General features: G+C 53.6%; 2 protein-coding genes across 6 annotated transcripts; one reads left to right on the top strand and one right to left on the bottom strand.

Moving 5' to 3' along the window:
• The first annotated feature begins 33 nt into the window (after positions 1-33).
• Positions 34-17,902, top strand: FHIP2B (FHF complex subunit HOOK interacting protein 2B). 4 transcript variants are annotated; one of them, XM_042934639.1, is made up of 17 exons: positions 34-136; positions 4,500-4,578; positions 7,238-7,410; positions 10,160-10,264; positions 10,360-10,482; positions 10,709-10,936; positions 11,040-11,236; positions 11,526-11,634; positions 11,851-11,927; positions 12,479-12,668; positions 13,153-13,298; positions 13,416-13,544; positions 13,719-13,809; positions 14,014-14,157; positions 14,537-14,677; positions 14,894-14,994; positions 15,223-17,902. In XM_042934639.1, exons 1-17 carry the CDS (start codon positions 92-94, stop codon positions 15,359-15,361), a joined length of 2,217 nt encoding a protein of 738 aa, XP_042790573.1. In that variant the 5' UTR covers positions 34-91; the 3' UTR covers positions 15,362-17,902. The 4 variants fall into 4 exon arrangements, with proteins under 4 accessions (XP_042790573.1, XP_042790577.1, XP_042790576.1 ...); XM_042934643.1 differs by lacking the exon at positions 34-136 and adding an exon at positions 333-732; XM_042934642.1 differs by lacking the exon at positions 34-136 and adding an exon at positions 3,388-4,402.
• A 491-nt stretch (positions 17,903-18,393) lies between these two features.
• NUDT18 (nudix hydrolase 18) lies at positions 18,394-21,067 on the bottom strand. Of its 2 annotated transcripts, XM_042934637.1 has the most exons (4): positions 20,785-21,067; positions 20,039-20,164; positions 19,708-19,921; positions 18,394-19,444 (listed from the first exon to the last, which is right to left on the bottom strand). In XM_042934637.1, the coding sequence occupies exons 1-4, from the start codon at positions 20,944-20,946 to the stop codon at positions 18,849-18,851; spliced, it is 1,098 nt and encodes a 365-aa protein (XP_042790571.1). In that variant the 5' UTR covers positions 20,947-21,067; the 3' UTR covers positions 18,394-18,848. The 2 variants fall into 2 exon arrangements, with proteins under 2 accessions (XP_042790571.1, XP_042790572.1); XM_042934638.1 differs by lacking the exon at positions 20,039-20,164.
• Positions 21,068-21,279: the final 212 nt, after the last annotated feature.

Below are 21,279 nucleotides of genomic sequence, written 5' to 3'. Positions count from 1 at the left end.
GCTCCGCCTGTGAGCTCCGCCGCCGCTGCCGCCGCCGCCGCCCGCCGCCGCCCGGGAGCCGAGCCGAGCCGGGCCGGGCCGGGCCGCCAACATGCTGAGCCGGCTCGGAGCGCTGCTGCAGGAGGCCGTGGGGGCGGTGAGGCGGGGGAGGCCGGGGCGCGCGGGGCCTAGGCCGGAAGGGCGGGCGCGGGACCGGGGGAGGATCCGGCGGGCGGGCGGGCGGGCGGAGGACGCGGGCCCGCCTCGGGGAGTGGACCCCCACCCGTGCCGCGGCGCCCTTTCCCTGGCCTCCTCTCTCCCCCGTCGCGCCCCCCTCCCCGCCCCCCGCACAGCACTCCTGCTTCGCGTGGCTTCTTTCCCGATCGCTCCGACTTCCAGCCCGTCTCCGTATCGCCCCAGCCCCTAACCCTTCTCCCCAAATGGCTTCCTGTCTCTTTTTCCTGCTCCCCGTTCCCAGTTCGCTCCCAGTTCCCCAACTTTTCTGTGCCAGAGGGCTCCCTTGTCACCCAAGAGTTTCTTCCCCGAAGTCCCCTCCCCAGGCTGTTCGCCTTCCTCCTCGGCCCACGCTCCTCCCTTCCTGGTCACCTGGGCTTGAAAAATAGACGTCCCTTGCCCTCCTTCTGAGCCTCCAGACAACCCCAGGACCTTAGTCAGGCGCGTGTCTCTCAGCCTCCACTTGAGAAGTTCCGGCCCAGATGGCCCAAGCCCTGACCGTATATACACAACCCAGAGGTGGGTGGGTGCCTGGCCCAGGAAACAGCAGGGCCCAGGGGCTGTATACAGAATGTTATCTCCCACCACACTAGCCGCACCACACCAGCCGAGCCAAGTTGACCTTGAGTCAGGAGAGGCCTGCCTGGTGGGGCCTTCGGGCAGCCATGTGAGGAAGAGTTTGTGTTTTTGCCATTTTCTGTTGGGAGTTGAAGGCTGGTCACAGGCGGGTTCACTTCATTCAGTGAGATAAAAGTGCAGTGTGGATAGGGTAGGCCAGAGGCCTTCTGTTTAAAGCAACCCTGCCAAGAATCTGTCTGTAGAGTTAACAGTTCTTTTGTCTCAAAGTAGAAGTCCTCCTCTAATTGATCGGTTTAGTATATTGTATCAGAGTTGCTCTGGAGAAACAGACTTGTGTTTCACCTCCTTTCTCCTCAACGCACCCCCCCAAAATAGAGCTTATTGTACATGGGAACAGGCTCAGCCTTAATGAGATTTGTGAAGAAAGTGAAAAGCTTCTCCTCCTGCCTCTCCTCCTCCTGTCCCCAGCCCTGCCCTTCCCGATGTCCAGGTGCTTCCAGGGAAGCCCCCCTTGGGAGGGGTTCTAAAATGATCTCTTCTTCTGCTCCTCCTTGTCTCTTATCAAGACAGCTGTCATCTTAGAAAGTGATGTGACGGGGCGTCTGGGTGGCGCAGTCGGTTGGGCGTCCGACTTCAGCCAGGTCACGATCTCGCAGTCCGTGAGTTCGAGCCCCGCGTCAGGCTCTGGGCTGATGGCTCAGAGCCTGGAGCCTGTTTCCGATTCTGTGTCTCCCTCTCTCTCTGCCCCTCCCCCGTTCATGCTCTGTCTCTCTCTGTCCCAAAAATAAATAAATGTTGAAAAAAAAATTTTTTTTTAAATAAAAAAAAATTTAAAAAAAATAAATAAATAAAAAAAAGAAAGAAAGTGATGTGACAAACTACTTCATACCTGTCAGGGAAAGTTCCATGGACAGCGTGGGTAGGTGGGCCAGAGAGAGCCTTAGTTTTGAGAAGTGAATTTCTAATGCTTCCAATGAGGGAATTTCTGCGTCAGTGGCTGGAGGGGGTACTGGTGGTCAAGGGAAATATTTTTAGGCAAGTGATCTTCTGCTCCTGAGTATACAATATATAGACAATTCTGGAGAAGTTTGGCTGACCCAGTATAGCTGTCAGGAGAGATAGGAGCCCCTCTTTTGCTCTCTACCCCCCAGATCAGGGCATAGCCCTTCCCCTGGCTGGGTCACCAGGTTAGGACCCCAGCAAGTTGCTTGACTCCTTGTTATAAGGAGGGAGAGTGCTCCTTCCTGCCCTCTTCTGACAAAACAGAATAGCAATCCTTATGGTTCTTTTAAAAAAACATCTTTGTTATCATTAACCAAGATAGTAAAGATCATCATGTGGTATAGTTCCTTTGGAGTTATGATAACTAATAGTAGATTCCCTTGCTTTCTTCCAACAGTCTGTTTTGTGACAGTCCGTTACAGTTTGCTAACAGTCTGTGTTCTCTGGGTTCTCCTCTTACCCAATTGTTCTTTTCTAATGTAAGTCCAGCTCAAGGTTTTAGGAGACTATCAATGAATTTTGAGACTAGATGAGAGCCCATCACAGAAAAGTGAGATAATTATAGTGCTGGTCAAGGAGCAGGGGGCTTTCCAAGAGACAAGAAACTATGGAAAGGAGGTGTTAAGGAGTTTGCTGAGCTATTTAGTACATATGAATGAGTAGTCACTATGTGCAGAGCCCTTTAGGAGCAGGCAGAGGTAGAAAACACAGAACCTGAGCCCTCAGGGAGCTCACAGTCTGGTAGAAGAGGTGAGCACTAGTCCAGCAATAATAGTATCACACAGGACGTGGTAAGATGCAGTCAATTCATGTGGAAAGTGTGTTTGGAATGACTTACTGGAGGTGCCACTCCAGTAAGAGTCATGCCCCCCACAGCTAACTTTGAAAGAAGACAAGGTTGTCTGGGAGCGTTTCAGGGCCTCTGATTCAGTGTTACTGCTTCTTTCTCCTATCTTAATGGCCTTCCAACCATTCTTCCTGCCTTCATCTCCTACACAAAACTGCCAGATGACCCTGCCTGGAACACTGCTCAGAAGATGTCGTTGACTGCCCCCCACTGCCTGCAAAAAACAATCCTGACTTGGTGGCTTGATGTACAGGGACACATACACTCATCAACCCATCCTCGTCCCAGACACTCTGTGCAGAGTTCCTTCTGCAGGAAATGTCTTTCCTTCATCTCGAACTGTTGAACTCGGGCCCTGTTCTTCAAGTTTTAGTTCAAGGGTAACCTCAGTAAAGCCTTCTCTGTTCCAGTGCTCTTTTCCCAGAGATCATGTTCCATCTCTCCTGTGTCCTCACGCAACTTCCTGTAGCTGAGTTATTCAGGGTGGTTTTATATTCTCTTCTCCCTGGCACTGGGTCTTCAACATCCTTTTTTTTTTTTTTTTTTTTTTAATTTTTATTTTTTTTAACACTTATTTATTTTTGAGACAGAGAGAGACAGAGCATGAACAGGGGAGGGGCAGAGAGAGAGGGAGACGCAGAATCTGAAACAGGCTCCAGGCTCTGAGCTGTCAGCACAGAGCCTGACACGGGGCTCGAACTCCCGGACCCTGAGATCATGACCTGAGCTGAAGTCGGACGCTTAACCGACCGAGCCACCCAGGCGCCCCTCTTCAACATCCTTATATTGCTTGTAGCGTCTAGCATAGCGTCTTATACACAGTGGGCACTCAAAAGATACTGAATAAATAAGGAGTAGACTGTCAGTTCTATGATGTAGTAAAGTGTGAGGTTAGAGAAAGATGTGTCCAAGAACTCTGGCAAGGCCTTTCTGGAACTGGTGGCCCTTAGCCGGACCTCACTGGTGACTGTTAGGATCTAGGCAAGCTTAGGGGGATGCAGGGCTTCCGGGGTAAAGGAGTGGCCTGAGCAGAGATGGAGAGGTAGAAATGAGCATCTGTGGTAAGGGATTATTTGTGCATTTTTCTCCTGTAGTCATTTACTCCGCAAGAAAAGGGAACAAATACTCTTTTTTGGAGTTTTCAGAGAAAGTAGTTATCAATTCAAAGCTACTCTCAGTGTAGAGATGGAGAGATCACTTCTGGAAAAGGGAGAGGTTTGGGGCTTGCTCACAATGGGAATAGAATTCCCTGGGGCTTCAGGCTGTGCACCCCTAACTCCTCCAGCAGTTCTCAGCCTTGGATAAAAGATGCAAGCATGTTGTAAGTAAGGCACTTTATTAATATTATGCTAACATTACCCATCTGGTTGAATGAAGCCTTTCAGTGGCCTTGAACACAGATTTTTGCAGACTCTCAAATTGAGAGAGACCTAAAAGCTTTGTCTCTGCCATGTTTTCCAAGTGTATCATTTTTATTTTGTTATTTTGGGGACGCTTCACTGTTTTCCTCTATGTCTTTCTATTGTAGTATAACTGTCTTGAGAGGATCTGTTTCTGTGTCTGTTTCCCCCACCAACATTCTTAGTTCTTCCAGGACAGGGACTGTGGAATCATGACATGTAGCAGGAGTACAGCATTTCCAGGACAGAGGGGGTCCAGGAGAGGTGCCAAGAGATTGTCCTGGGGAAAATGTGTTATTGTTCCCTTTGAGAACCTGGATCACTGTGCTTCCTCCAGGGCCTAGCACTGACCCAACACTTGGTAAATGGTAGAACATCTGTTCTGATGGGTGATGGTGGCAGCGGAGCCCGTGATCACTGTGGTGGCTACTTAGGTTGTGTCTCTGCTCTCTCCACAGCGGGAGCCCAGCATTGACCTGCTGGAGGCCTTCGTGGAGCACTGGAAGGGCATCACGCACTACTACATTGAAAGCACAGGTGGGGCCTGCTTCCTGTTGGATGGGGGACTCCTACAGGGAGTGGGGAGGAAGGTGTAGGCAGGGTCACCACGCAAGGCAGAGATGCAGGTGTCCTGGATAAGGTGACAACTGCTGCCGAGGAGTTCAGACTGGGGGCTGGCCCCACCCTGACCTTTTGGGAGAGGAGCCGAGTGAAGTGGGAGTAGGGACTAGGAAGTTGGGCGTCTCACTGGCCTGACACTTCAAGGCAGAGGTTGAGCCCCACTTGCCCCTAGCTTCCAGCTCTGCAGACGTCCAGGCCTGTAGTCCCCAAGTACCTGTTCCTCTTTTCCCTGAGCTGACTTAGAGGGCATTTCCCTTATAGAAATCTAGGGTAGGAGGAGAACTGAAGTCCAGGCATGTAACGTGCCTGTGTCCTTCTCCCCTAGCTGAGAGCCAGAGCCTCAGGTAATCTGGGCCCATCAGGATGGCTTTCTGAGGGGCGGAATCTGATTGGCTGCTCTGTAGTCAATATGTTGGTATTGGCAGATACACACTGGTGGCCAGGTAACCCTGTCCTGCATCCCTGGCTTTCTACCTCCTGGTTCAGACTAGGGTTTGATTCCAGTCTACATCTTTCCTAAAGACTTTATTTCCAGCCTGAGCCAGCCCAAGAAATTAAAAAGCAGTCTTTGGACACTCTGAGGGACACCTAAAGGTCCTTTTAAATCACGTTTCTGAATCTTGGCACTGTTGACATTGGACTTAATCATTCTTTGTTGTGGGGGGGAGCTTTTGGGGGTGCGTGTTTAGCAGCAGCTCTGGCCTCTACCCACTGGACACCAGTAGCACCTTCTACCCATTGTGATAACCATAAATGTCTCCAAAAATTGCCAAATGTTCCTGGGGGCAAAATCGCCCCCAGTTGAGAACAACTGCTTTAAACTGAAGATCTTTTGGGGCACCTGGGTGGTTTAGTCGGTTGAGTGTCTGACTCGTGATTTCGGATCATGTCATGATCTCATGGTTCCTGAGATTGAGCCCCACATTGGGCTCTGTGCTGACAGCGCAGAGCCTGCTTGGGATTCTCTCTTCCTCCCCCCCCCCCCCCACTCTCGCTCTCTCTCTTGCTCTCTCTCCCTCTCTTTCTCTCTGCCCCTCCCCTGCTCTCTCTCTCAAAATAAATAAACATTAGAAAAAAAAGAATCAGAGGGGCATCTGTGTGGCTCAGTCATTTGCACATCTGACTTCAGCTCAGGTTGTGATCTTGCAGTTTGTGGGTTCAAGCCCCACATCGGGCTTGCTGCTATCAGCCTGTCAGCACAGAGCCAGCATCAGATCCTCTGTCCCCGTCTCTGCCCCTCCCCTGCTTGCGCTCTCCCCCAAAATAAATAAATATTTTTAAAAGGAATCAGAAATGTCATTAGCTATTAAAAAAATTAAACTGAAGACCCTTTTTTATTGAGATATAATTGATGTAACATATCATATAACTCAGATATACAACATACTGATTCAATGTATGGATATGTTGTGAAATTATCATCACAATAAGTCTAGTTAATATCCATCACCCTATATAGTTACCAATTTTTTTTTCTTGCGATGAGAACTTTTAAGATCTACTCTTAGCAGTTTTCAAATATACAATACATTAACTCTAGTCACCATGCTGTACTTAACATTCCCAGGACTTACTTATTTTTTAACTGGAAGTCTGTACCTTTTAGACTGAACATCTCTTGACAGAGAGCCCCAATCTATCAGGACAGTGGGAAAAGATCCAGAACTGACTCAGGTCCACCTGAGATTTCATCTGACCCCATCCATTCATTTCCTGAGCAGTACCTAGACCAGAGGTGCAGATGTGGGGGAGGTGAGCCAAGTTGCTCAAAAGCCAATGCTTTTGAGAAAAGCTAGGGGGTGCTCCAAGGCCAGTCCCAAAGCACCAAAACTAGTTTTACAAGAACGCTCCATCTGAGACTCTGACTACAAAAGCCCCAGCTTCTCCACCAAGACCTTCGCACAGTGAAGCAGCTTTGCCTCCAAACCTGTGGTCGTGCATGGACTTTTTCTGCCTTGTAAAAAATGGAGTACTGTCTCCTGTGAGTGTAAAGAGGACAGGAGGTTACCTCTCAGGAAGCTGCTAGAAGACAGCTTCTACATTATGTGACAGAGACCCCTAAGCCCATGGCTTGTCACTTTGGCCCAGAGCTGGCCTGCAGCCTGGGTAGTGTACCCTTCTGTATGTCCCAGAGTTTGGAGGAAAAATGATGCCACTTTTTTGTAATTTTTTTAATGTTTATTTTATTTATTTTAAGAGAGAGAAAGAATGAGCAAGTGAGCAGGGGTGGGGCAGAGAGAGGATCCCAAGCAGGCTCCACACTGTCAGCGCAGAGCCCGACATGGGGCTTGAACCTATGAACTGTGAGATCATGACCTGAGCCAAAACCAAAGTCAGACCCTTAAGCAACTGAGCCACCCAGGTGCCCCTAAAAGATCTTTTGTCTTGTTAAATATAGAGGCACCAAGTGCTAACTTCCATTTCCTTTGGTCTTTGAAGCAAACTGTTAACCTGGCCTTACTCCAGGTTTACCCTCCGCCCCCCCCCAGTGTTTCCGGGGGGACTGTGGGCTTGACCCCCTCAACACAGAGTGCCCCTCTTCCCCCCCCACCTTTGTTTCCTGAATCTCTGTTAGATGAAAACACCCCCGCCAAGAAAACAGATATTCCCTGGCGGCTGAGGCAGATGTTGGACATCCTGGTCTACGAGGAGAGGCAGCAGACAGCAGCTGGCGAGGCAGGGCCCTGTCTGGAATACCTGCTGCAGCACAAAATCCTGGAGACCCTGTGCACGCTGGGCAAGGCTGAGGTGGGCAGGACCCTGGGGTGCCCCTGGAACCTTCCACCCAAACTGGAGCCCCTGTGTTCCAGGCTCTTCCACCTGTCCTCCCATCACCTAGGTTGAGGAAATGCTCCCATTACTGTCAGCATTCATTCAGTGAAGATGTACTAAGAACCAGCCATGTGCAAGGCAGGGTCCTAGGTGCTGGGGACACAGCAGTGATTAAAACAGACAAAAATTCTAGTCAGAGAGTGGTGGATAATAAGAGGAGCCTGCATGCGGTATATTCAACAATGAGAAGGTCATGCAGAAAAATAAAGCGGGACGGGGAATTGGCAGTGCAGGGGAGGCCAGTTTCATACAGGCAGACTTCGTTTTATTGCACTGCACTTGACTGTGCTTCACAAATACTGCATGCTTTACAAGTTGAAGAATTATGGCAGTGCTGTGTTGAGAAAGTCTATTGGCACCATTTTTCCAACAGCATTTGTTCATTTCGTGTCTCTGTGTCACATTTTGGTAATTCTTATAATATTTGAAACTTCGTTATTATATCTGTTATGGCGATCTGGGATCAGTGATCTTTGATGTTGGTATTATAATTGGGGGCACCACAGACAGTGCCCATGTAAGACTGCTCCACCTACCAGCCACTCCCCATCTCTCTCTCTCCCCTTGGGCCTCCCTATTCCCTGAAACACAACAATATTGAAAGTCGGCCAATTAATAACCCTATAATGGCCTCTATGTATTCAAGCGAAATAAGAGTTGCATGTTTCTAAATCAAAAGTTAGAAATGATTAAGCTTAGTGAAGAAGGCACGTCGAAAGCTGAGATAGACCAAAAGCTGGGCCTCTCACACCGAGCAGTTAGCCAGGTTGTGAATGGGAGGGAAAAGTTCTTGAAGGAAATTAAAAGTGCTTTCTGGTGAACACACAAATGATAAGAAAGCGAAGCAGCCCTGTTGCTCTTACTGAGAAAATGTGGGTGGTCTGCATAGAAGATCAAACCAGCCACAACATTCTGTTAAACCAAAGCCTAATCCAGCACGCCCTGACTCTCTTCAATTCCGTGAAGGCTGAGAGAGGTGAGGAAGCTGCAGGAGAAAAGTCTGAGGCTGGCAGAGGTTGGTTGACGAGGTCTGAGGACAGAAGCCGTCTCCGTGACATCAAGGTGCAAGGCGAAGCAGCAGGAGCTGATGTGGAAGCTGCCGCAGGTTCTCCAGAAGATCCGGCTCAGATAATTCATGAGGACGGCGACACTGAACAACAGGTTTACAACGTAGTGAAGCAGCCTCTGTTGGAAGAAGATGCCACCTAGGACTTTCACAGCTACAGAGGCAAAGTCAATGCCTGGCTTCAAAGCTTCAAAGGACAGGCAGCTGGTGACTTCAAGGGAAGCCAGGGCTCATTTACTATTCTGGAAGGCCGAGGGCCCATAAGGATGATGCTAAATCCATCCACTCTGCCTGTGCTCTGTACATGGAACAACAAAGCCTGAATGACCACACTTCTGCTCACTGAGTGTTTTAAGTCCACTGCTCGCTGACAGTGCACGGGTCACCCATGAGCGCTGATGGAGATGGACGACGAGGTGAATGTGGTTTCTGTGCTTGCTCACACAGCATCCATTCTGCAGCCCGTGGGTCAAGGAGTCATTTCAGCTTTCAAGTCTTATTATTTAAGAAATGTATGTTGTAAGGCTATGGCTGCCGCAGACAGGGATTCCTCTGATGGATCTGGGCAAAGTAAATTGAAACCTTCTGGAAAGGAGTCACCATTCTAGGTGCCATTAAGATCATTCGTGACTCACGGGAAGAGGTCAAAATAGCAACATGAACAGAAGTTTGGAAGAATTTGATCGCAGCCCCCATGGAGGACCGTGAGGGCTTCCGGACTGTGGTGGCGGAGGTGTCTGTGGGTGTGTGTCAGGGGGAACAGCGAGAGAACCGGGACTGGAAGAGGAGCCTGGATATGGCACTGAATTGCCGCCGTCTCGTGAGCAGACTTGAACGGATGAGGAGTTGCTCCTTCTGGATGAGCAAAGACTATGGTTTCTTGAGGTGGGAGCTACTCCTGGTGGAGATGCTGTGAAGATGCTTGAAATGACAACAGAGGGGTCGGAACATGACATAAACTCAGTCGATAGAGCAGCGGCAGGGTTTGAGAGGCTTGACTCCAATTTTGAAAGAAGTTTTGTTGTGAGTAAAGTGCTATGAAACAGCATCGCGGGCCGCAGGGAAATCGGAAGACTCGATCAACACGGCAAATTTCATTGTATTATTTTCAGGAATTGCCGCAGCCACCCCGACCTTCAGCAACCACCGCCCTGATCAGTCGGCAGCCACCGACATAGGGACAAGACCCTCCACTGGCAAAAAGATTATGACTCGCTGGAAGTGTGGATGGTTAGCATTTTTTAGCAATAAAGTATTTTTAAGTTAAGATCATGTACATTGCTTTTTAGATATAATGCAATTTCACACTTAATAAACTATAGTATAGTGTAGACACAGCTTTTATGTTCACCAGGAAACCAAAAAATTAATTTGACTTGCTTTATCGCGATATTCACCTATTGCAATACTCACTTGATTGTAGTGCTCTGGAAGCAAACCTGTAGTATCTCCAGGAAGTGAAGGAAGGAGGCTTGCAGAAAAGGCGCCCTCTGAGCAGTGACAGAAGGGAGGATTGTGCTATAGCCCATGGGGGAGGAGCACTCCAGGTGATGGTCATGGCTTCATCTTCTGATGGGCACTCTGTTCCTTGACCCCCAGTACCCCCCAGGCATGCGACAGCAGGTGTTCCAGTTCTTCAGCAAGGTTCTGGCCCAGGTGCAGCACCCCCTCCTGCATTACCTCAACGTCCACAGGCCTGTGCAGGTGAGGGACCAAGAAACTAAGGGGTGTCTGAGGGTCAAGCCCTTCTCTTCCCTGCTACCCCATTCCCTTCTGTTTCTATCTTGCCTCCCTTCTAGAAGCTTCTCCGACTTGGTGGGACAGTTCCTGGATCCCAAACAGAAAAGGAGGAGGTGCAGTTCACCACCGTTCTCTGCTCCAAGATCCAACAGGATCCAGCCCTGCTCACCTACATCCTGGAAGTGAGCACCTCTGTGGGGAACAGAAGCGGGAGGGCCCAGACCCCAGGGCAGACCCCTGTGGCCCTTCTGAGGAAGTAGAGGATGGAGCAGGTACTCAGGCACCTAGGCGGCTTCCTCTCTAGCTCCACGCAAGGCCCTGCCAGCCAGTGTGCAGCCTGTATTCCCAAGGGGGCATCATGGGGAATGGTCTGTACCATGAGCTGGCCTCATGCAACCTTCTTTGCAGGGTAAAAAGATTGTCAGTAGGAAGAAGTCATCCAAAGAACCCATCACCCTGCCTAGAGAGGCAGCCAGCATCCAAGACAAGGACCACCCCCACAGCAAGTCTCCTGACATGAGTCCCTGTAAGGCCCAGGCCTTGACCACCCAGCTGCCTGCTGAGACAGAGGAGCCAGATGGAGGAGTTGGGGAAAGCAACCTGATCACCTCTCTGATCGGGTTGTGCAAGAGCAAGGTGCTAGCTGCACACAGAGTGGAGAGGGGTGGGGAGGGTGAACTGCTGGGAGGGGATCTGGGGGCTCAGATGTATGTCCCTGAAGTTGTACCCCTACCCCTAGAAAGGTCGGGTGGCTCTGAAGGCCCAGGAGAACCTGCTGCTCCTGGTAAGTGTGGCTTCACAGGCAGCTGCCACCTACCTGGTACACAGCAGCCCTTGCTGCCCTGCCATCGTCGAGCACCTCTGCCAGCTGTACCAGTCCATGCCCACCTTCCTGGACCCCGCAGACATTGCCGCTTTAGAGGGCATCAGCTGGAGGTAGGCACTTGGCCAGGGAAAGCAGGGCTACATCTTCAGTGGCTAGCAGCCCTCCCTGTCCTCTGGTAGCCACTCCTCTGATTTCCCAGGAGGGATGGGGACCCCTGCTGGCCACCCTCTTCCTGAGGGTATAGCCCATCCCAGCCCATCCCAGCTTTCCCTTGAGGAAAACACTACTTTTGCTTCTGTACCTGCTCTCCCAGCAACAGTGGTTGCAGGGAGAAGGGGCCCAGATTCCAGAAGGTACCTGAGGCAGGCCTCCCAGCTCCTTTCTTGCTTCCCCCTTCAGGTTGCCCAGTGCCCCGTCTGATGAGGCTTCTTTCCCTGGCAAGGAGGCCTTGGCTGCCTTTTTGGGCTGGTTTGATTACTGCGACCACCTCATCACAGAGGCACACGTGGTGAGCAGGGGCGGACATCAACAGGGCTCTCTGTGGGGGTGCCCCGCGGTTCACCCCACTCTCTTCACTGCATCCACCTTGAGGAACAAGTAGGTCTCTCAGGAACTAGGGCCCTAGGTCTGCCTGTTATGTTAGACACTGCAAGGACACAGTTGTTTCTCAGTGGAAAGCACTCATGGGGTAAAATGTGTTTAATACATGCTCTTTGGCACCTAGGTGGTTGCAGACGCCTTGGCAAAGGCTGTAGCTGAGAAATTATTCATGGAGATTCTGCAGCCCCACCTCCTGCATGTGTAAGTTTATGTCCAGTCCCCTTGGGCATGGCCATGGTCTGGATCCAGCTGCCCCTCCCCACCAAACCTTTTCCTGTCCCTAAGGCCAGGGACCTCCTTGGCCAGAGTCACATGGGTCTGTGGGCTCCATGGTTAATGTTTGCCAGGTTTGGCCCCCTGACACACATGGGCTGACAAAGTCCTCCCGCTCCTGGACTCTAGGACCTCAGGAGGGCTAGGGAGCGAGAAATATAAGCCAAGATGTAAGGAAACCAGGAAGGGGTTCTGTCAGCACCACATTCATTCACTCCTAGCTGCCTCTTTGGTCTTACGTCCCCTGCCTGGCTTTCAGCCCCCAGGCCTGGCTCAGTGCTCTTTCCCTGTAGTTTTTTTTTTTTTTTTTTTTTCAAGTTTATTTATTTATTTCTTTTGAAAGAGAGGGAGTACGAGCGAGCAGGAGAGGGACAGAGAGAGAGAGGGAGAGAGAATCCCAAGCAGGCTCTGCACTGACAGTTGTCCAGTTGTCCAGACGCTAACTGACTAAGCCACCAGGTGCCCCTGTCTCCCTGTAGTTCTGAGCAGAGTGTGCTGACCTCCACCGCCTTGCTCACGGCCATGCTGCGCCAGCTCCGCTCCCCTGCGCTGCTGCGAGAGGCTGTGGCTTTCCTCCTGGGTGCAGACCCGCAGCCCGCAGCCCCCGAAGATGGCCCCCGCTCTCTGTGCGCTCACCTCATCGGGCACTGCGATCACCTCTCTGATGAGGTGAGGTGGGACAGGAGGGGGCGTATCCTACTGCCTCCCATCAACCCCTGCCCAAGGGATTTCCTGCATGCTTCTTCCCACTGTCGTTAGCTTACCTTGAGGCATTGAAACTCCTACCTGTGCCCCCAACAGTGACATGGTCATGGCGGCCAGACTGCTTTTGTCACATAGTTTTCTGTGATCGCATACTTGCCATGTGACTTTATATTTTCCAGACCTATTTCATATTCATTTGGCTTGTTTGAGGCTTACATCTACTCTGAGCTAGGTGAGGCCGATATTCCGTTTTGCAAACATGGAAACTGAGACACAGAAAAGCCAGTTGGCTTACCCGATAGCACACATCAAATTAGTAACAGAACCAGGACGGCAAACTTCTGGCTCCTAGACCAGCAGCCACCCACTCCCCCCAAACCCTGCTGTCTGATCTTTCTTATCCAAGTGAGCAATTCCTAGGTACGCCTGCTGACCCTTTCTTACCCAGATCAGCATCACCACGCTTCGGCTGTTTGAGGAGCTGCTCCAGAAGCCACATGAGCAGGTCCTCCGCAGCCTGGTCCTCTGCAACCTCGAGGGCCGCCATTATGTGGCCCGAGGCTCACCTGAGCCCGAGAGCTACGAGGACACCCTGTAAGTGAAACCTTGTTCCTCTGGGAAGCCTCAGGCTGCCCAGGACCCACTACGGCCCTCAGTACCCCCACACTTACTCATTTATTCCTTGGTACCACTCATCTGCCCTGGCCACAGAGATCTGGAGGAAGACCCCTACTTCACGGACGGCTTCCTCAACTCCAGCTTTCAGCCCTCTGCAAAGCCTCCCCCAGCTCCTGCCACCAACTCAGATGGCAAAACAGCAGTGACCGAGATCGTCAACAGGTAGGGAGCTGGTCAGGAAATCCAAGTCACTTGAGGTTTGTTTGTTCTATCTTTGGCCATAGCCCCGATGAGGGGCAGCCCAGGAGGGAGTGTTCCCTCAGGGCTGGAGAGGGGGAAGGGAAAGACAGAGCAGCCCAGCCGGAGCTCCTCCACACCTAGGGTCCTGTCTCTCAGTTTCCTCTGCCTGGTTCCCGAGGAAGCCAAGACCTCAGCTTTCCTAGAGGAGACTGGATATGACACATACGTTCACGATGCTTATGGACTGGTAAGTGTTGAAGCTTCTGCCAACATCCACTTCTCATCCCTCAAAGCCGTGGTATTGATCAATTCCACCTTCTCCCTCTGTGATCTCTCTCTCTTCCCTGCTCCGGCCAAGAACCTCAAGTGTATCCTTCCCACATGGCTTCCTCTGCCTGTGGGTGCCTCCTGACCACTGGGCTCACCTCCTCAACTCTCACTTCTGTTTCAGTTCCAGGAGTGCAGCTCCCGAGTCGCCCCTTGGGGCTGGCCCCTCGGTCCCACACCCCTGGACCCCCATGAGCCTGAACGGCCTTTCTTTGAGGGTCACTTCCTCCGAATGCTGTTTGACCGCATGTCCCGGATTTTGGAACAGGTAGTCAACAGGACTGGGCCCTGGCTACAAGGTTACAAGGTGAGGGCCCACAGGAAAACTCGAGGCAGTTTGCCTCTGGAGTCCTTCAGGAGAGTGGCCTGACCCTGGGGGTCGAGCCCTCTTTGGTTCTTCAGCTCCATACTCTCCTTCCCCCAACCCCACCCCTCTCCGTTCTCCAGGCGGGAAGCCCCATCTTGCCTCTGCTCCACACGCCCTAACATGTTCTGGCCCTCAGCCCCAGGGAATCCATGACACACACACATCACGTGAGACTCCCACCCCCGCACACGTTCACACTGGCCAGGCGCCTGGCTGGGGGAGTGCAAAAATGCTCACCGCCCCCTGCCAACCCTCAGCTTGTCCACTGTGTTCCCTACAGCCATACAGCCTGAACCTGCAAGTGACCTCAGTCCTGTCCCGGCTTGCCCTCTTCCCCCACCCCCTTATCCATGAGTATCTCCTGGATCCCTACATCAACCTGGCCCCTGGGTGCAGGAGTCTGTTCTCTGTGCTTGTCAGGGTAAGGATGCCGGAGCCGAAGGGCGTGTGTCGCTGGTGGTGCAGGAAGGGAGGGCAATGGGACAGGGGGTGGGGGGCTACAGGAGTGGGAACCCTGGCCAGCGCCAGGGGAAGGCACAGGCACACAGCCCCTCCCCCGCCACGGTAGTGCAGAGCCAGGGGACCCTGCATGAGTGTCACCACTGCCCCCCTCAGTCCTGTCTCATTCCTGCTGTAGGTGATCGGGGACTTGATGCAGAGAATTCAGAGAGTACCTCAGTTCCCAGGCAAACTGCTCCTGGTACGCAAGCAGCTGATGGGTCAGGTCCCCGGGGAGCAGTAAGTAACCGAGGGAAGTGGTGCCCAAGGATGGACCCTGGGGTGGGAGGGCAGAGTGCTCAAGGGAAGTGGGAGGAGCACAGGCCAGAGGGCAAAGAGGGCCCGTTGCCGAACTCCATCTTCCCTCAGAGGTGTCTGCCGTTGGGATGTACCTCATGGACACTGGGTTGTCATCCTGGGTACACTCCTGCTGCCTCCCAGCTATGACTCCCGTGCTGTCTCCCTCAGGCTGGACCACCAGACTCTCCTCCAGGGCGTGGTGGTTCTTGAGGAATTCTGCAAGGAGCTGGCTGCCATCGCTTTTGTCAAGTTCCCCCCGCACAGTCCTCACCTGCACCTGTCCCCACCCCAGGAAGGGCACGTCTGAGCCAAGAGCAGGACCAGATGGGGGACTCCTGTCCTCACCTCTGCCCAAGAGCTGCCTCGCACCTGGCATGGCTGCCACCTCCCGCCTCCCAGGGTGGGAGCTTGGTTCCACCTCTACATCCCAGGTGCCTCTGCCTCTGAGGAGGCCTGGGCTTCCACTCCCAGGTTAACTCAAGAAGACCGTGGCCTGTCGGTCACACCAGACTGGGTTCAGGGAGTGGGTCTCCAAGGTACCAGAAGCCAAGGAGCAAAAGAGATGGCCTCCCAGACAGCATGGTGTCCTCGGGGCTTTCTCAGGAGAGCTAGGTAATTGCCAGCTGAGCACCCAGACCCAAACCCTCATGTGTTCCGTACCTATCACCTGTCTCTACGGACGATTTGTGGCCAGGGCCAAAACCTGTGGCTCAATTCCAGGGGCACAGAGGGAGTGAGTGATGGCTCTCAGGCTGGTCAGAACTGTAGGCCAGAGAGATGGGGGCGTGGGAGCCCTGTCTCTGTCTTGCTAGGTACAACAGATGCTGCTGAGACTTGACATTTTTTCTCCTGCCTTCTTGACTTAACCTGTGGTGAAGGGGCAGTGGATGGCAGAGAAGCCCATTCTCCCTTCCCGGCCCTTTTGGAGGCTGTTGCAAAATTCCCAACCACCTCATGGCAAACGCCCAAAGCATGCTCCGCGCCCAGGCGGGGGCAGCTGCTAATGAGAGACTTGGTGCAACTGCAGCCAGGGCAGGAGAGGGCTTGGGAAGTGGGGGGCTGGGTGCCAGGCTCTGGCTCCAGCTGGTTTCTCTCTGGCGCCTCTGAACCCGTCTCGGCAGGTCCTCAACACCTGGGCAGAGGGGATCAGAGACCCGGGGAGGCCAGGCCTGGCCCTCCACATCTCACCCAGCCCACAGAGTTCTTGACGGAATACTCTTCCAGGGGAGCAAGAGAGCCAAGGGGAGAGATGAGGCCAGGATGCCCACCTGACCCCAAGCCCCCAAGGCCTAGCGGGGAGGTGCTGGGGCACAGGCAGCCAGTTGTAGTGTTGTTCTCCCTGCATGCCCTTCACAGCTGGGGCTGCCACCCCACCCGGCCCGAATCTGTCTCAACCTGCAGGAACACACAGGCGGCGCCAGGCATTACCTCACAGCAGGACTGCAGTTGCTGGCTTCGCTCCTGGGCAAGGAGGAGCAGGCCAGAGCCCCTTTCGCTTCCTTTTCCTGCCTATGCCGCTTCTAGAAGCCGGCCGCAGGTTGCCAGGAGGTGACATGAAAGAGGAGGAACTCAGTGACCTCTCCCTCTCCTGCATTCCTCCAAGCTGGGGAGGACTTAACTGCCGCTCTGAAGGACACTGTGCATGTGCGTGCATGCGTGTGTGCGCACGTGGGTGTTGGCGTGGGACAGGGGAGCAGAGCTCATGGGGCAAGTTGGGTCTGACCTCTTCAAGTCAGAAAACATTTGAGCATCCGGGAGTCACAGATCCTCCCCTCCTCCATCCCCCTCAGCATTCGCACTGCGTCCCCCCAGACAACACAGCAATCAATGGTTTGGTTGCGTGGGCACAGCTGCCCCGATCTCCACCGTTTGTGTCCTCCTGCGCAGGCCTCCGCTGCTCATTCAGGCCCATCTTCCTCCCTGAGAATGACAAATTCCTTTTCCAGCACTAGAGCGGAGGGGGGCAGTGTGCTGGGGGGCGGGTGGTAAATAGAGACAGGCTCTGGCAGCGCAAATCTGATGTTCCTCTGCGCCTGCCAGGAACCAGGCTCTCTCTTGGCCAAGCCACACTATTTCTGCCCAGCTTACCTACAGCCGAGAGCCAGCTAGCCTCGGAGACTCCGGGAAAGAATGGGCCGTCTGAAGCATCTGTATGCAAGTCTCATTTTGAGGTTTGTATGTTGGGAGTTGTATGAATGCTTTAGTGGACTTCATATTTTAAAAACCTGGTCCCTAAATGTATGCGTGTGGGGGTGCACTCAGGAGGGGTAGCTGAGAGAACTCCGGGAGAGAGCAAGTTGGAAACTTGGAGAGGGCTGCTGAGTGGCTCTCACCTCAGTGCATGTCAGAATCACTTGGTTTGCTTTTTACAATACCAGTGAAAGCCGTGTCTCTGGGGGGCGGCCCAGCATTGTTACTAAAGCTCTCCAGGTGATTCTAATGGGCACCCAGGGTTGAAAACTACTATAGGCTAAATAAAGTGGGAGCAAAGTTTGCCCTTCGACATGGATATAGACTGGTGGGTCCCTCAGACCCTGAGAGAAGTGAACCAGAGTGAAAGGGTTTGGTTCCATCATGTGGGAGATGTTTGTCCTCAGAGGGGACAAAAGGATTCCTACCACAGCCTAACGCTAGAAAGATAAGATGGCAGGGGGAGGGGATGGGAAGGGGGCCTTGGAGGTTATCCTGGGTCTTCAGTGTCAGAATGGAGTTACCTCAGAAGGGAAGCCTCATCAAGTGTGTCCTTGCTCAGAACCAGAAATCTGTATTACGTCCATTGAGTAGCACGATATATTTTCTTTGTTCACTTCCTGTGGTTTTTTTCCTTAAATTTTAGTAAAGTTCTTTAAAAAAAAAAAAAAAAAAATTTTTTTTTTTTTTTTAAATCAAGATTCTTCTGAACTGAAGGGAAATGAATAAAAGGTTTTGGTCTGGCTTGGTCCAGAGTTGTAGAATGGCAGAGGCAGGAGCCTAGAGGTAGGCAGAGTGATGCAGGGAGGGAACAGGGAAGCCCAAAGAGATGAAACTCTGCTGAGAGGCAGGGCCAGCTTTCACAACTCCTTGTCCCCCTGGAGTTTCTGGTGTTCTCACAGCTTAAACCTTGGAGGGGATGTGGACACCTCGCACCATGGCAGACAAGAGAAAGAGAACCCCACTGGGCCACAGACGCTAGAGTGGGTGGCAGGAAGTCGGCCTGCCCCAGTCCTGCAAGTGGGGGACACAGGCCTGCTGTCTGGGAAGACGTGGGGGGCGGTGGTGGGACAAGGGGAGGAGCTTCTTTTTTGATGTGCTCCCCTCTTCCTGTTCACTCCCTCTCCACAGAGACATTTAGGCAGGAAAGCGAAGTAAGTACCATGTATTTACTCAGCAAGGGCCCCACTCCCTTGGAATGACCTCCCTCAGCACCCAGTCCATGTTCTCAGTGCCTGAGAATGAGATGTAGGCCTTTCCTGAGGCAAGCATGGAAAATGACAAGTAGGTTCATGATGACGAGTAGCCATCTCAGGTTCAGAAGGTTCTCACATCCATCCCTAGGGAGGAGGGCCCTCATCGTACCCATGGGGCAATTAGGTCCTTGAGCTCTGGAATCCTTGTTGGGTTAAAGGCACTGTCCTTTCGGTGCGATGTAGGGACCAGCTCCATGGAGAAGGAAATTCCCCTGACAACCAGGAGAACTGCCTGCTCCCAACACCACCAGATCCCTGACTGCCAACCTCCTGCTTCCCCCAGAGGAAAGCAAAGCCACGGTGGGGGGAGCACCGTCACCCAGCTCCTTGCACAGAGATGGCACCTTCCTATCTGTTGACTGGGATGACAGAGGATTCCCGAAGCCTCTGTAAGAGTTGGCTTTGTAGGTCTTCCTCCATCACCTTCCACCAAAAAAAGTTCTCACCCCGAACCTTTGGGGGCTCCCTCTGCATACCTGGGTTCCGAAAAGCCACAGTCACCAGCACGTTCAAGCAGATGCCATCTGCATGGTCTTTGCCCAGGTGCTGCAGTCCAAGCAACCCCTTGGTCTCTACTGCCAAGTGGTGAAGGGTCAGACACTCCTGTAGCAGCCGCAGGATGGCCATCTTGATGCCACCCCTCTGCTCCATGGGAGTGAAGCCACAGGCAGTGATGGGCAAGTGAGGCATCCCCACTGTGCCCACCAGCACCCACACTGTCTGGACGCTGGTAAAGGTGGCCACAAGCCGCTGGCAGACCAGACTGCAGGGAAGCTCCTGGGGCAGAATAAGAGGGTGCCTGGCTTGCTGGCGGTACTGGGCAGCTAACTCCACCAGGTGCAGAATGTCCTGGGCTCGCAGCGGAGTGGGCAGGGAGGTCCGAGGGTACCAGCCAGCCTGCAGGGACTCTGCATCTGCCTCCTTGGGAGTCTTGAGAATTCCACCTGCAGGGATGTCGAGGATGGGGTGGAGGAAAGGGTCTCTGTTGAGAGAAATGCTGGGCCTGGCGGAGTAAATGGCCACCCAGGCATTCTAGCCCTGACCCAGGGTCATGGGGCTGTGGGGGCTGGGGGTCAAATCTTCAGGCTGGAATCTGGACATGCCAGGCTTGTACCAGTCAGAATAAGGGGCTCATCTCACCAGAGGACAAGTTGGGGGAAAGGTGTCAACTGCCCCCTGCCAAACACTGCCACCAGGTGGGCCATACCTGTGGCTTGAGCGAGGAACACAAAGCGGATCCAGGAGGGGCCCCGCTCCTCCACAGACAGCAACGTCAGAGGCTCACAGTGCAGCCCAGCCTCCTCCTTCACCTCCCGCTGCAGTGCCTCAACGATGGTCTCCCCAGGCTCCATTCTCCCCGCGGGTAGGTACCAGGACCCACGGCACTCTTTCTTGGCCTCCTGGATCAGTAGCACCTCATCCTGAGGGGAGAGAGAGGATCCTCACCCCCACCACAGCTGGGCTGGGAACCTTCCCTTGCCCTGGGGTTAGATCCTAGCTCAAACAGAGTCACCCAACACTCCCTTACTGGTGGATACCTCAAATTGTTGACTGGTCCTTGTGTGCTTGGGGGCTGCAGCTGTCTCGCTGTGCAATGTATCCCTCTTTGCTTTCAGACTTCCATTTGAGAAAGGGGCTAAGATTCCTGGGAGCTGTTTCAGGGGCTGGGGATTAGGCCCCACAGTGAGGCTTGCCATGTATCCTGCACTGACTCCTGTCTGTAGATGCATTGTAGACATCCCCCCTCCCCTCATGGAGGGGCCTCACACTGGGGCCTAGGCTTTGAAACACACTCCCGGGCCCCACCCCATCAACTCCTACCTACAGCCCTGGCCCCTTCTAGCTGTTGTTGCAGCAACTTGTACAGGGATCAGCACAAAAGAACATCACACGGTGGGGCAGAAAGTCTGAGTATAAGTGCAGGTTGTGCCATTACTGTCCATGGGACCCAGAGGTCTCTGAAGCACTGGACAGATCTGAGCCCACTCCGAAGCGGGCACTATGCTAGATTCTGGGGAAAGAAGGCAGCCCTCCTCTCAAGACAATGAGGCCTAGCGGGAGGAAATAAACAGGTTCCTGGGCCTCAGATCCCTCTTCTGTATATAGGTACAGTCTCGGGGCTGGGCCGTATAAAACTCAGATGTAAGTGTGAGTGTCAGTGCTTTGCAAAACTGGGAAGCACCACGCACTAAGAAGCGGTGGCTCTTGTCGGTAGGTCCTCTGTCCCCACCGGGGCTGGCTGCGTGCTCCAGAGGGCCGGGCGCTGGGCCCGGCGGACGCTCACCTGCTCGTTGAGGAACACGGCCAGCACCACGTAGCAGACGTTCTTCCGCAGCCGCACCGGCGCCGGCGGCTCCTCGGCCGGTGCCGAGTCACAGCTGTGCACACTCAGCCCCTGGCCCCCCAACACCGCCGCCAGCGCCCCGGCCAGACCCTCCGAGGCCATCGGGTCCCCTGGGAGGCAGCGGACGGGCCCCCGCAGGTGGGTCGCGCCGGGTGAGGTGGGACGCGGGTGAGATCCCAGTCAGTCGCCCTCGCCCCCTCCCCCTGCCGACTCGGACCAGGCGCGCTCGCGAACGCGGAAGCGCCCGGCGAGCCCTGTCCGCTGATAGGCTACGCGTCACCGCGGGCTGCCCGGATTGGCTGGCTCGCGTCAGTGACTGAGGGGGCGGGGCCAGTCCGTAAGGGGTCTAGGAGCCAGGTCTGAGTGGTGTGCGCAGCGCACTGACCTCTGCCTCTCAGTTACCTCTCGCCGCCCCCCCCCCCCCCCGCCCCGCCA

Source organism: Panthera leo, chromosome B1 (assembly GCF_018350215.1).
Source record: "Panthera leo isolate Ple1 chromosome B1, P.leo_Ple1_pat1.1, whole genome shotgun sequence".
NCBI classification, from domain to species: domain Eukaryota; kingdom Metazoa; phylum Chordata; class Mammalia; order Carnivora; family Felidae; genus Panthera; species Panthera leo.
Note: the sequence above shows the minus strand (reverse complement) of the source record. Positions and strands in the feature narration are given on the sequence as shown.

Coding starts and splice junctions, on each gene's coding strand:
- NUDT18 (XM_042934637.1), bottom strand. CDS start 20,946: ATGGCCTCGGAGGGTCTGGCCGGGGCGCTGGCGGCGGTGTTGGGGGGC. Junction 20,165..20,784: donor CCGTGTTCCTCAACGAGCAG/GTGAGCGTCCGC, acceptor CCTAATCCCCAG/CCCCTGAAACAGCTCCCAGG. Junction 19,922..20,038: donor GGACCAGTCAACAATTTGAG/GTATCCACCAGT, acceptor CTCTCCCCTCAG/GATGAGGTGCTACTGATCCA.
- FHIP2B (XM_042934639.1), top strand. CDS start 92: ATGCTGAGCCGGCTCGGAGCGCTGCTGCAGGAGGCCGTGGGGGCG. Junction 10,265..10,359: donor ACGTCCACAGGCCTGTGCAG/GTGAGGGACCAA, acceptor CCTCCCTTCTAG/AAGCTTCTCCGACTTGGTGG. Junction 11,635..11,850: donor TCATCACAGAGGCACACGTG/GTGAGCAGGGGC, acceptor TTTGGCACCTAG/GTGGTTGCAGACGCCTTGGC.